The following is a 12,272-nucleotide window of genomic DNA, read 5'->3' as shown; positions in this document are numbered from 1 at the left end:
TAGAATAAGGGGTTCCTGTGGCAAAGTGGATTTAAATTAGAAGAGAGGCTAACATTTTGTTGCCCTCTCCATCTCATATTTTGAATAAAAAACCAAGGCCCAGAGAAGTTAGCCCTTGTCAGAGTCAGTGGCAAATCTGAGTAGTGACCATGTCTCTGGAGGTCTCAAGTAGGATTATTTTCAGTCATAGCACTAATTATATCATAGTAGCTGACACTTCTTGAGTACTTACTGTGTACAGTGAGTTATGTTCAGCACATTACACCTTTATCTTTTTTTTTTTAATTTTTTTTTTCCGCTGTACAGCATGGGGACTGAGTTACTCTTACATGTATACATTTTTTTCCCCACCATTTGTTCTGTTGCAATATAAGTATCTAGACAAAGTTCTCGATGCTACTCAGCAGGATCTCCTTGTAAATCCATTCCAAGTTGTATCTGATAATCCCAAGCTCCATTCCCCTCCCACTCCCTCCCTCTCCCCTCGGGCAGCCACAAGTCTGTTCTCCAAGTCCATGATTTTCTTTTTGTGGAAAGATTCATTTGTGCTGTATATTAGATTCCAGTTATAAGTGATATCATATGGTATTTGTTTTTGTCTTTCTAACTCATTTCACTCAGTATGAGAGTCTCTAGTTCCATCCATGTTGCTGTACATGGCATTATGTCCTTCTTTTTTATGGCTGAGTAGTATTCCATTGTGTATATATACCACATCTTCTTTTTTTTTGTCTTTTTGCTATTTTTTTGGGCCACTTCCGTGGCATATGGAGGTTCCCAGGCTAGGGGTCCAATCGGAGCTGTAGCCACCGGCCTACGCCAGAGCCACAGCAACGCGGGATCCGAGCCGCGTCTGCAACCTACACCACAGCTCACGGCAACGCCGGATCGTTAACCCACTGAGCAGGGGCAGGGACCGAACCCGCAACCTCATGGTTCCTAGTCGGATTCGTTAACCGCTGCGCCACAACGGGAACTCCAACATCTTGATCCACTCCTCTGTCGATGGACATTTGGGTTGTTCCCATGTTTTGCTATTGTGAATAGTGCTGCAATGAACATGCGGGTGCATGTGTCTCTTTTAAGTAGAGTTTTTTCTGGATATATGCCCAAGAGTGGGATTACAGGATCATATGGAAGTTTCTAGGTATAGATTTCTAAGTATACCTTTTATCTTATTTGGTCCTCACAGTGACTTTATGAGGTAGTTCTTATTGGAGCCATCTTAGAGATGGGGAAACCAAAGTTTAGAAAGTGAAGTAAACAGCTCAAAATCTCACGTCTAGTTAGTAGCAAAGACAGGATTTGAATTCAGGCGACTGATCCTAAACCAGATTTTTGTACTACTGTGCTGCTATTGCCTGATTTTTCTACTGACTTTTTCAAAAGGTGTCATGGATCATTCTTGTATCCTTTTTTTCACAAATGCATTTCTTCTTCTTTTTTTTTTTTTTTTTGTCGTCTTTTGTCTTTGTTGTTGTTGTTGTTGCTATTTCTTGGGCCGCTCCCGCGGCATATGGAGGTTCCCAGGCTAGGGTTGAATCGGAGCTGTAGCCACCGGCCTACGCCAGAGCCACAGCAACGCGGGATCCGAGCCGCGTCTGCAACCTACACCACAGCTCACGGCAACACCGGATCGTTAACCCGCTGAACAAGGGCAGGGACCGAACCCGCAACCTCATGGTTCCTAGTCGGATTCGTTAACCACTGCGCCACGACGGGAACTCCGCAAATGCATTTCTTGTCTGCTCATACATTGTATTGCTTAGAAATAAACCAAGCCCTCTTTTCCTTGTAATCTCTATCCTGAAAACTTCTGTCCTTATCTATTTATGCAGTTGATCAATGAGCATTTTTTAAGTGCATCTATAAATTGAGTAAAGCACTTAAATTGATGAAAATGCTTTGTTGTTCTGAGTATGAGAATGTGTATTGTCCTAAGAACTTCAGTGTTTAAACTTCCCTTATCCTCAATGTCGATATTTTTATTTGTTATAAAGATATATAACAGGTATATACATATATATTAAGCCTTGATTGGAGAAACTAACTTCTTTATAAATTAGCCAATTCATTTATAAGTTGTTAGGCACTCTCTAAATTCAGAAAACAGTCTGGTTGTAAGCCAGAAATCAATAAAGTTAACTTGGGGGTTTGTGTTTTTTAAATAATTTCACAGAATTTAAGGACAGATAATATAAAAATGCCAGTTATGCAGTCACATTGATTTTGATATAATTTTTTCCACTTAAATGCTGTTCCTGAACTTAATTGATTTTTCACATGAGCTTTGAGATAATTTTTAATTCTGTAAAGCTATATCGATTGTAAAAATAGTTCATAGTTTTAATAAATTGTATCTTGTTTTTCAGATTCTATAATTGCTTTTTTACAGATTGCACTTAAATTTTCACTTACGTATGGTAATTATTTCAACTAATCTGTGAGGTAGATGCAGTGTATCTGAAAGCTATATTATGAGGATACTGTATTTGTGATGAGCCAGAAAGAGTATTAAGAAAATTGTAAACTTGGGTACAGAACAACTAATGACATAGGGACAATTTTTCTGACTATGAAATAATAGTGTAGTTGATTCAAACTCCCTATGATAATAGTGACAATAATATTAAATTTAGTTTCATGGGAGATGTGTTGTGATCCTACTTTAGAATTTCTAAAAGATTACATATTTGTGCTTTTCCTGGTATCCGCCATGCCTCCTGTTTTGGCTCTAATCCAGTCAAGAAGTCTCTGCTAGACTGAAAACAGAACATGTCTTGGTTGCTCAAGGAATTGATTAATATTAGATGTTTCAGGAGTTACCGTTGTGGTTCAGCAGTGCTGAACCTGACTAGTATCCATGAGGATGCAGGTTTGATCCCTGGCCTTACTTAGTGAGTTAAGGATCTGTCATCGCTGTGAGCTGTGGGCGTAGGGTCACAGCTGCAGCCCTGATTCTACCCCTAGCTTGGGAACCTGCATGTTCCCTGGGTGCGACCCTAAAAAGACAAAAAAACAAAACCCCAAAAAAAACGATGTTTCATCTTCTGCATTTTTTTCATGTAGTATGAAGTTATCCAGGTCATTGAGAGCTTTGCTTTTAGATCTGAAAAGCCATAAGCCAATGTATTTAATATAGGAGATAAAAAAAGACTTAGGCTTTGTATAGTTGGATTTTCAATGAAGGAAGATTTATAATTCATGAATTATAGGTTAATAAAAATGAGACAAAACATTCCCCTCATAAAACAAGACATAACTAACGTTCCTTTCATTTGTATCAGCACTATTATAAATGTAAAAATAATAAAAGGAGAAATAGCTAATAAGTAGACTTAATAAGGTAGGTTGCATTTAGAAATCTTATGAATTTACAAATAAATACATCTTTAAACAGGAAAAAAAATCTTGGGAATTAGTTTTTTTTTTTTTTTTTCCCCCCTCCTGTGGCATATGGAAGTTCCTAGGCTAGGAGGTTAAATCGGAGTTGTAGCTGTAGGCCTGTGCTACAGCCACAGCAATGCCGGCTCTGAGCCACGTCTGCAAAATATGCTGCAGCTTGTGGCAACACTAGATCCTTAATGCAATGAGTGAGGCCAGGGGTCAAGCCTGCATCCTCACCAAGGCTATGCTGGGTTTCCAACCCCTTGAGCCACAATGGGAACTTCCTATAATTTAGTGATTTATTTGAATGATTTCTGGTTTAAGAAAAGTAAATGAGAAGTTCTTATTGTGGCTCAAGGTTAAGAATCTAATGCTGTCTCTTTGAGGATACAGGTTTGACCCTTGGCGCCTCGCTCAGTGGGTTAAGGATCCAGCATTGCTGCAAACTTAGTGTAGGTTGCAGATGTGGCTCAGATCCTGCGTGGCTGTGGCTATGGCAGTGGTGTAGGTCTGCAGCTATATAGCTCTAATTTGAGACATAATCGGGGAACTTCCATATGCCCTCGGTGTGGCCATAAAAAGAAAAAAGAAGGTAAATAATGTATTCAAGAGGCTGAGAAGCAAGTAAGAAGGAAATATTGTTCTTTTTCTTTGAATGAGAGTAACTTTAAAGTTGCGTTTTTTGTCCTGTTCCTCTGTTCTTCCTATAATTGTCCTCTAGTGTTTTTCTGAGAAGGCAGGAGAAATGGTGGGAATTAATGAGCTCTCTCCTCTGTTAAAAATAACTTTTACTTATTTCAGGTTCCAATTGTGGCACTGACTGCTACTGGAACTTCTTCAATCCGAGAAGACATTGTACGTTGCTTAAAACTGAAGGATCCTCAGATTACCTGTACTGGTTTTGATCGACCAAACTTGTATTTAGAAGTTGGACGAAAAACAGGAGACATCCTTCAGGATCTGAAGCAGTTTCTTGTCCAGAAGACAAGGTGAGAATTGGTTGCTAAATTTTGGTAAATATTTTCTTCTTTTTAAAAGAAATGTGTTTTATTTTTAAAAAATTATTTCTTCTAATGTATATTTAACATATTTCAAATTCTAGCTTTGGTTCAATTGTGATGTTCTATAATCAGGATAGTGACTGAAGAAATAGTCTAGTTTTAAAGGTAGAAACTAACTCTTCTAATATTTTTATACTCTGTACTGTTACTTGAAGAGGACATACACTCTAAATAATTGACAAATAAACAACAGAAACAAATGTCTAATATCTGAATTCAGTCTAGTTTACTAATTATATGATTAAGTTGAGTATTAGGAAATTTAAAAAATCATCTTAATAATACTCTTTAAGTACTGGTGCCAAGAAGTATCCAAGGTGCTTTATATAATGGATCTACTTTAATCCTTATGACTGCTCTTTAATCCTTATGACTGCTTCATATTATTTCATTTACTCATGAAGGAACTGTCAGTAGCACTTCTTCCTATTTGCTGTGCTTTGAGGCATTTTATATGTATGCTAAGAAAGGTTCCCTGAGCCTTATTTCCTGATCTGTCTTCTCAGTGAAAAGCTTACAATTTTCATTTTATAAAATATGTTTTTAAGTTAGAGTAGATGGAAGTAATATTTCTCCTACCAGTACAAACACAAAGCAGATCTAGGAAAATAGACTTTAAAGAACATCATTAGTGTTCCCTTTTCAGAGAGGGATTAAAAAGATCGATCCTGAGTTAAGAAAACTCTCTAGTGATTGTTGGGGTCCTTTAGGGTGAATTTTTTTTTTTTTTTTTTTTGAGGGCCACGCCTGTAGCATATGGAAGTTCCCAGGGTAGGGGTCAAATTGGAGCTGTAGCTACCGACCTATGCCACAGCCACAGCAACTCGGCATCCAAGCCGCATCTGTGACCTACACTGTAGCTTGTGGCAATGCCGGATCCTTAACCTGCTGAGCCACTCAACAAGGCCAGGGATCGAACCCGCATCCTCCTGGGTACTAGTCGTCTTCTTAACCCACTGAGCCACAACGGGAACTCCTAGGGTGAATTTAAATGTAGGATTTGCTGCTGATTTATTATCCTATATTCAGATTAAAGCAAAAATGTAATGAATATATTCTGAATGTTCTGGCTGCTCTAGTGATCTCTCTGAAGTGAATATGCATCCTACTTCACTTCCTTTCTGTTCTAAGAGAAGACATTCTCTTGAAGAAGGCTACCTATATATGTTAGTTTAGAGTCTTCACAATCAGATTCTTACTTACTTTCCTAATCTTTGATCCTTTTCAGTCTATAGTATTCTCAGTCTCTATGACACTTTCCCCTAGTAACACTCTACTTTTTGAAACTGTTTTTTCCCCTGACATTGTGACATTGTGATTGTATTGTCCTTTCATGATACTTTATGTAAATGATTTCTTCTCACTTTCTCTCATGTTAATTCTACTGATTGAGGTCTTTATTACTTTTTAGCCCAGGCATTTATAGTATCTCCTAATGGACCTCCTTGTTCCTCCTGGCTCCTTGTTGTATCTATCTACAGTATTTAGATTTATCATCTGAAAGCAGCTCCCTGAATCTTGGTGTTCCTTTCTAGTGGCTTGGTCCAGGCTCCTTAGGTTAACATCCAAGACCATTCAAAGATTTTGACATTGAACGTAACAGTGGCTTTCTAAAAGCAAATCTGCAAAGATTTTTGCACTCATTTTCAATGTTGTAAGAAGAGTTGTGGTAGCAAGGAACCCCTGAGAGTCAGAAAGCTCTCTGTAGGTCTTGGGCAAATAGAAATTTACCTCTTAATGAGCACTGAGATGGAAGGTACATTAAAACTTCAGAGTATTGCCTTTAATTTTTACTTTATCTTTTCATTTAATTTTGCCATTTATCAGTATTCATTATTTTTCTCTTTATTGAGCTAACATGTTTCTTAAACTCTGATCTTTTTTGTTTTCTATATACATGATGCATTTAAATTAGATAAGTCCCTCTTACCTACCTAATTTAATGATTAAATGATGATAGTTTTTTCTCCCCTCAGGAAATCGAAATAAACAATCTGTAGTAAACCTCCTGGCAAAGTAATGAATCCTTTTGTAATAGTGAGATAGATGGGTCTCAGTCTGGAACAGCTGCAGATGCTCTCCTACTGATTTTTTGAGTAAGATGCTAGTAGCAGTGTTGGACCCTGAGACAAAGCGACCACAATTTCCTCATTCTTGTGGTCAAGGGGATTTCTCAGCCCAACACATGCACAGAGAAGGTCCTCAGTTGACTTCCAAGGGATTCTGGATGACATAACTTGAGGGGAGGAGCCAAAGGAGGGAGGAGACACTAGCCCATAATGTGTCCTGCCAACCTCCCAGAAACCTTCATGCTGGAATCCATGTTGGCTGAGAAATGTGCTCACCCACCAGGAAGGTCCCTGAGTCAGGCTAAATATGGGCTCAGGCAACATGGTTGGGTGATCAGAAGATATAAGCAGTCTGAGCCAGTTCACTCTGCAGGTTTACCCATGTGCCATATGTACTTTGCTTCTAATAAACCCTGTATCTGCTTCACAATCTTAGTCTCTTTGCTGAATTCTTTCCTTAAAGAAGATGAGGACTGAGGTCCTTCTTCCAGCTCTTTCATTGCTGTAGTCAATAGGAATTTTTGCTATTTTGAATTTTCTATTCTATGCTTAAATTTTTGTATTTTCTATCTTTTTTTTAATATAAAAAGTGATCCATAGTGTTAGTATCAATTTGAACAATAGAGATGCATATAAATTGAAGAGTAATTATATTTTTCTAATTCTATTCCTCTGGAATCACTGTTGGTATTTTTGTAGTTAGTTTTGTAGGTTTCTGTTCTTTGACTCCATTCTGTGCAAATATGCACTCTCAGTTTTTGCTGTTGTTTTAGGTTGCTACAGAAATGGTTTTGTAGTATGTCCATTTTTTTCTACAATTTTCTCCTGTCATTTAAAGCATCTCTGCTGTTTTTCTGTATCTTATATTTGCTTTCTTTATTTCTTGCTTTCTTTCTTTCTTCTTTCTTCTTTCTTTCTTTCTTTCTTTCTTTCTTTCTTTCTTTCTCCTTCCTGTCCTTCCTTCCTTCCTTCCTTCCTTCCTTCCTTCCTTCCTTCCTTTCCTTCCTTCCTTCCTTTCTTCCTTTCTTCCTTTCTTCCTTCCCTGCACCTTACAGCATATGGAAGTTCCCAGGGTAGGGGTCGAAATCTGACTATAGCTGCCAGCCTACACTGCAGCCACAGCAATGCAGGATCCAAGCTGCGTCTGTGACCTACACCACAGCTTACGGCAACACCAGATCCTTAACCCACTGAGGAAGGCCAGGGATCGAACCTACATCCTCATGGATACTAGCTGGATTTGTTTCCACTGAACCACAACAGGAACTCACATGTTTTCTTAAATTAGGCCTTAATGTGTAAGGATATTAGACTATGAACATTTTGGTGCACAATTTTTCCTTCTTTGAAAACTGTTTTTTTTAAAATGAGATTCTTGTTTATTAAAAAGATAATTTGCATTTTTTTTTACTCTGTGAAGTTATCTACCATGAATTTTTGACATGGAATCCGTTTGGTCACTGTCAAAAATTGCTTTGAGTAGATTATTCAGTAAGACTCAGAGAGTAAAATTACTGCCACATTTTTTCCAGCTTAAGTTTTCAGTGATTTTTACCATAGTTAGAGGTTTTACATATAATTTTTAATATTTGCTTCATATTTCATGGTATGAATGCCTATGATCATGAACATTTAGATTATTTTTCGCTATATAGTTTTGATATGAATATTTGTGTATATGAATTTTTGGCAGATGTGTAAGTATATTTGTAAACTGGGTTCCTAAAATTGAAATTGTATCAGAGGGAATTTCCTGTCATGTGGTAATGAACCCAACTAGTATCCATGAGGAATGCAGGTTTGCTCCCTGGCCTCGCTCAATGGATTGAGTAAGGATCGGGTGTTGCCATAAGCTGTGGTTGCAGATTTGGCCCAGATCTGGTGTTGCTGTGGCTGTGGTATAGGCCAGCACCTATAGCTCTGCTTAGACCTCTAGCCTGGGAACTTACATATGTTATGGGTACGGCCCTAAAAAGACAAAATAAATTAAAAAATAAATGATGAGAAGAAAGAATGTATACATGTATGTGTAACTGGGTCACCATGCTGTACAGACAGAACACTGTAAACAAGCTATAATGGAAAAAAATAAAAATCATGATATTAAAATAAATAAATAAATAAAAGAAATTGTATCAGAGCTCTAAAAATTAAATAAAATAACTTTTCCTAAATCTAAATTATATGTTCTTTTTGTATTGGTTAGGTCAGCATAAATGAATATATTTATATAAATGAATATATTAAGGGATTAAATAATAGTTCTGTAGAAATCATAATTTACACTTTTAATAAGTTAAGCACAGGTTTCTAAAACACACTTTCTAACAGATATTATTTTACTTAACAGTCATAGTTTCAAGTTTACTAGTAAAAACTTCTTTGAACTATAAAAATGATATTTTACCATTATATGAAAGCCCTTGCTTTTTGGTAAACAGATAAAGAAACTCAATTTTACAATCATAAGAGGTAATAAGAATAATGTAATATAAATTTTATTCCTTTTCCTATGTAAATATTCACTTACATTTCTTATATAAATGAAAACTGTTAATCTGGTGCTTTGCATTTTCAAAAGGATGAGAATTGCATTTCCATTAGTTTATAGATTTTTAACAAGTCTTATGCTTCAATAAATAAACTTGTCTCTGGTTTTAACTTTGATATGAACAAAAAACTGAAGTCAGAGGTGTTTGGATTTAACATAATTTATTTCCACATTTGAGTTTCCAAAATGTTTTAGATTTTTGTTAACTGTATCATTCTTAACATAGTTTTAGTGAAAAACTAAAAGGAAAATTAAATTAAAATTTAAAAATTATATAAGAGAAATGAAAGTAAAAACCTAAAAAGAAAGGGAAGATTAAATTTTAAGCTGATCTGAAGGTTGCATAGATATTTATATTTGTCCTTTTGTTCTTTTTCTTTAGTTCTGCCTGGGAATTTGAAGGTCCAACTATCATCTATTGTCCTTCCAGAAAAATGACAGAACAAGTTACAGCTGAACTTAAGAAACTGAAGTTAGCCTGTGAAACATACCATGCAGGACTGAGTATTCACTTAAGGAAGCAAGTTCATCATAAGTTTATGAGAGATGAAATTCAGGTGTGAAGATCGATCATTATTATTGTCTCTTCCCCAAGGTGGAAACAGATAGTTCTGTAATATTTATTTGTGAAATTTTATTGAATACCTTCTTTGTGTCGAGCACAAAACAGTCACTCAGAAAGAGTGTATATAATGCAGGAGATAGATATTTAAGAAAACCATTGCAGGCTAGAATACAAGGCAGCCTGAACACAGACTAGCACTTAGGTACAGGGAAGAGGGTACAGTAGCTGTTAAGATAGGTTGTGTCATGGGGTTGGTCCACCTGGGAAGAAGCAATTTGAATAGAGTCTGAACAAGTGAACAGAAGTTTGTGAGGTATGCAAGGCCAGGGCGTGATAAGGGAAAAGGAACTGGTTATAGAGTTCCAAGAAGAAGGACTGGCATGTGCAAAGGTACTGTGATGTGAGAGGGCATACTGGGTTCAGGAAATTGTCACTAGTTTACAGTGGTTGGAGGAAAAGGGAGTGAGGATTAGGAAGGGCACAAAGTATAGATGAAAAGGCAAGAAGGTCCTGGTAGAGACTCATGGGAAAAAAGTTGAATGTGTTGTTTGGCCAGGTTATAGAGGTTATTAAAACTTGCAGAGAATCAGGCTGGGATTGGTGTGAAGTTCCTGTAGTTTTTCCAGACTACTTTGGCCCTAGAAGTTTTTGGCCTTGTTTTTTGCTGTATATCCACAGCATGTGGAAGTTCCCAGTCAAGGGATTGAAGCAGAGCTACAGCAGTGCCAACGCCAGATCCCTAACCGCCAGGCCACCAGGGAATTCCTAGCCTTAGAGTTTTTATTGAAATGAAATTTTATCTAATAGGTAAAACAGGTTCAATAAAATAATTCTTGTTGAAGTTGATGCAAAGGAGGAAGAGGTCTAGGAGCTTCTCTATTTCTGAGTCAGTCTCTGGTGGCGTATTATAGTCCTTAGAATTCCGCAGAACAATCTGATAACCACTGTGACAGACTGCTCTGTTTTTGAACAAGATAATAAATAGTATTAGAGAAACATTAGACCGGGAGCTCTAAGTAGGATTGATTTGAAAGAGAAAAACTGAAGAAAGGAAGGGTACTGATGAAGTTATTATCAAGTGCTGCAGCTGAGATGCCTATATTGGTTAGAATCCTGGTTCTTTGGGTGTCATGTGGATTATTTGGGAGGATTTAAATTCAAGCCATGTGAATAGGTTTAAATCAGCACTATCAAGGTATATCCACACCCTGTCACTGTAAGTCTGAAATAGTCCTCATCTCAAGTTGAGATGAACTTAACTTCTGCTTTGCATTTTCTTTCCAATAGATCCATTCTCTCTGTATCTTGATCTCTGTCTATAAAGTTCACTGTGCATTGTCATGCTACAGGGCATACCTGCCTGCAGGCATCTATTCTCTTTCTTTCTCTTCTTTCCAAAGACAGAAACAGCTATTATAACTCTCTGGAATAGAGATTTTATCCAATTTCTTTAATGCTTATATTTTTATTTTGTTAATCTCTGGAGCTTGGAAATTATTGGCTAAAATTTATTAGCTGCTGCATTCTGAATTTTAACAGTAGATCTTTGAGACAATAATTGACCAGTGGTTTCTTCTATCTTGGTTTGTTACTAATTATTCATTTAGATAGAAACATATCTTAAAGACACAAAGGTGTGCAAATTTTACATTATGTTGTGAGAGGAGACCTTGTTGAATGTTTATGATTTTCCTGCCAACACACAGCTTTATTGAAACATCAGTGCTTGAAATATGACTTTAAAAGACTTATAGTGATCAGCAATTATACATAATTTCTAGGAGGGTATATGTGTGTACATACTGCTATATTTCCTCTTTCTGTGGCAAGATGTCACAAATTTTTATCCACATTATGAAAATTTATAGATTGATTGGGTCAGCCTAGGCTTCAGGCCTTCTTTTGTATCTGACAACTGGCCCAGTGTACTCCTTTGTCATGAAATAATTCAAAAGCTTCACATTTACATTGAGTTCTCAGATATCTTCTCAAGGTGATGAAAATACATTTCCTCATTTATATAGAATAGTCTGATTCTCCTGGAGTTGATTACTTGCCTTTGAGTATTTATTTAGTGCCTACTGAATGCATTCACATACAGAATTGTAGACATTCACTCTCCTTTTTCCAGTTGACTTATACTTTAGTCTGGGCCTAAATGTAGAGCTGATCTTCCCAGCTCTTAATGTCTTGGATTGATTGATGTTTAGAATCTTAGTGTTTTCTATTTTATAATTTTAGAAAAAAAGGTTTTTTTTCTTTCCTGTTTTTGTTTTTTGTTTTTTTTTGTCTTTTTGCCATTTCTTGAGCCGCTCCCGCGGCACATGGAGGTTCCCAGGCTAGGGGTCGAATCGGAGCTGTAGCTGACAGCCTACGCCAGAGCCACAGCAACGCGGGATCCGAGCTGCTTCTGCGACCTGCACCACAGCTCACGGCAACGCCGGATCCTTAACCCACTGAGCAAGGGCAGGGACCGAACCTGCAACCTCATGGTTCCTAGTCGGATTCGTTAACCACTGCGCCACGACAGGAACTCCTCTTTCCTATTACTGATAACCAAATCTAACCACATTTACATGGTAGATTTACATTTGAGTCTGTGACCATTCATTCTTACTTTTAATCCAACCTTTTTTTAA

At 37.1% G+C, this 12,272-nt stretch overlaps 1 protein-coding gene across 1 annotated transcript in view; it reads left to right on the top strand.

The window, feature by feature from the left end:
- Positions 1-12,272, top strand: part of WRN (WRN RecQ like helicase) — a 126,635-nt gene that overhangs the window by 73,673 nt on the left and 40,690 nt on the right. The window contains 2 exon segments of the mRNA XM_047770239.1: positions 4,189-4,376; positions 9,451-9,625. Coding sequence (XP_047626195.1) covers positions 4,189-4,376; positions 9,451-9,625 — 363 coding nt within the window.

The sequence above is a fragment of the Phacochoerus africanus genome, chromosome 3, assembly GCF_016906955.1.
Source record: "Phacochoerus africanus isolate WHEZ1 chromosome 3, ROS_Pafr_v1, whole genome shotgun sequence".
NCBI lineage: Eukaryota > Metazoa > Chordata > Mammalia > Artiodactyla > Suidae > Phacochoerus > Phacochoerus africanus.
The sequence above is the reverse complement of the archived record's forward strand: the minus strand, read 5'-3'. Positions and strand labels throughout refer to the sequence as shown.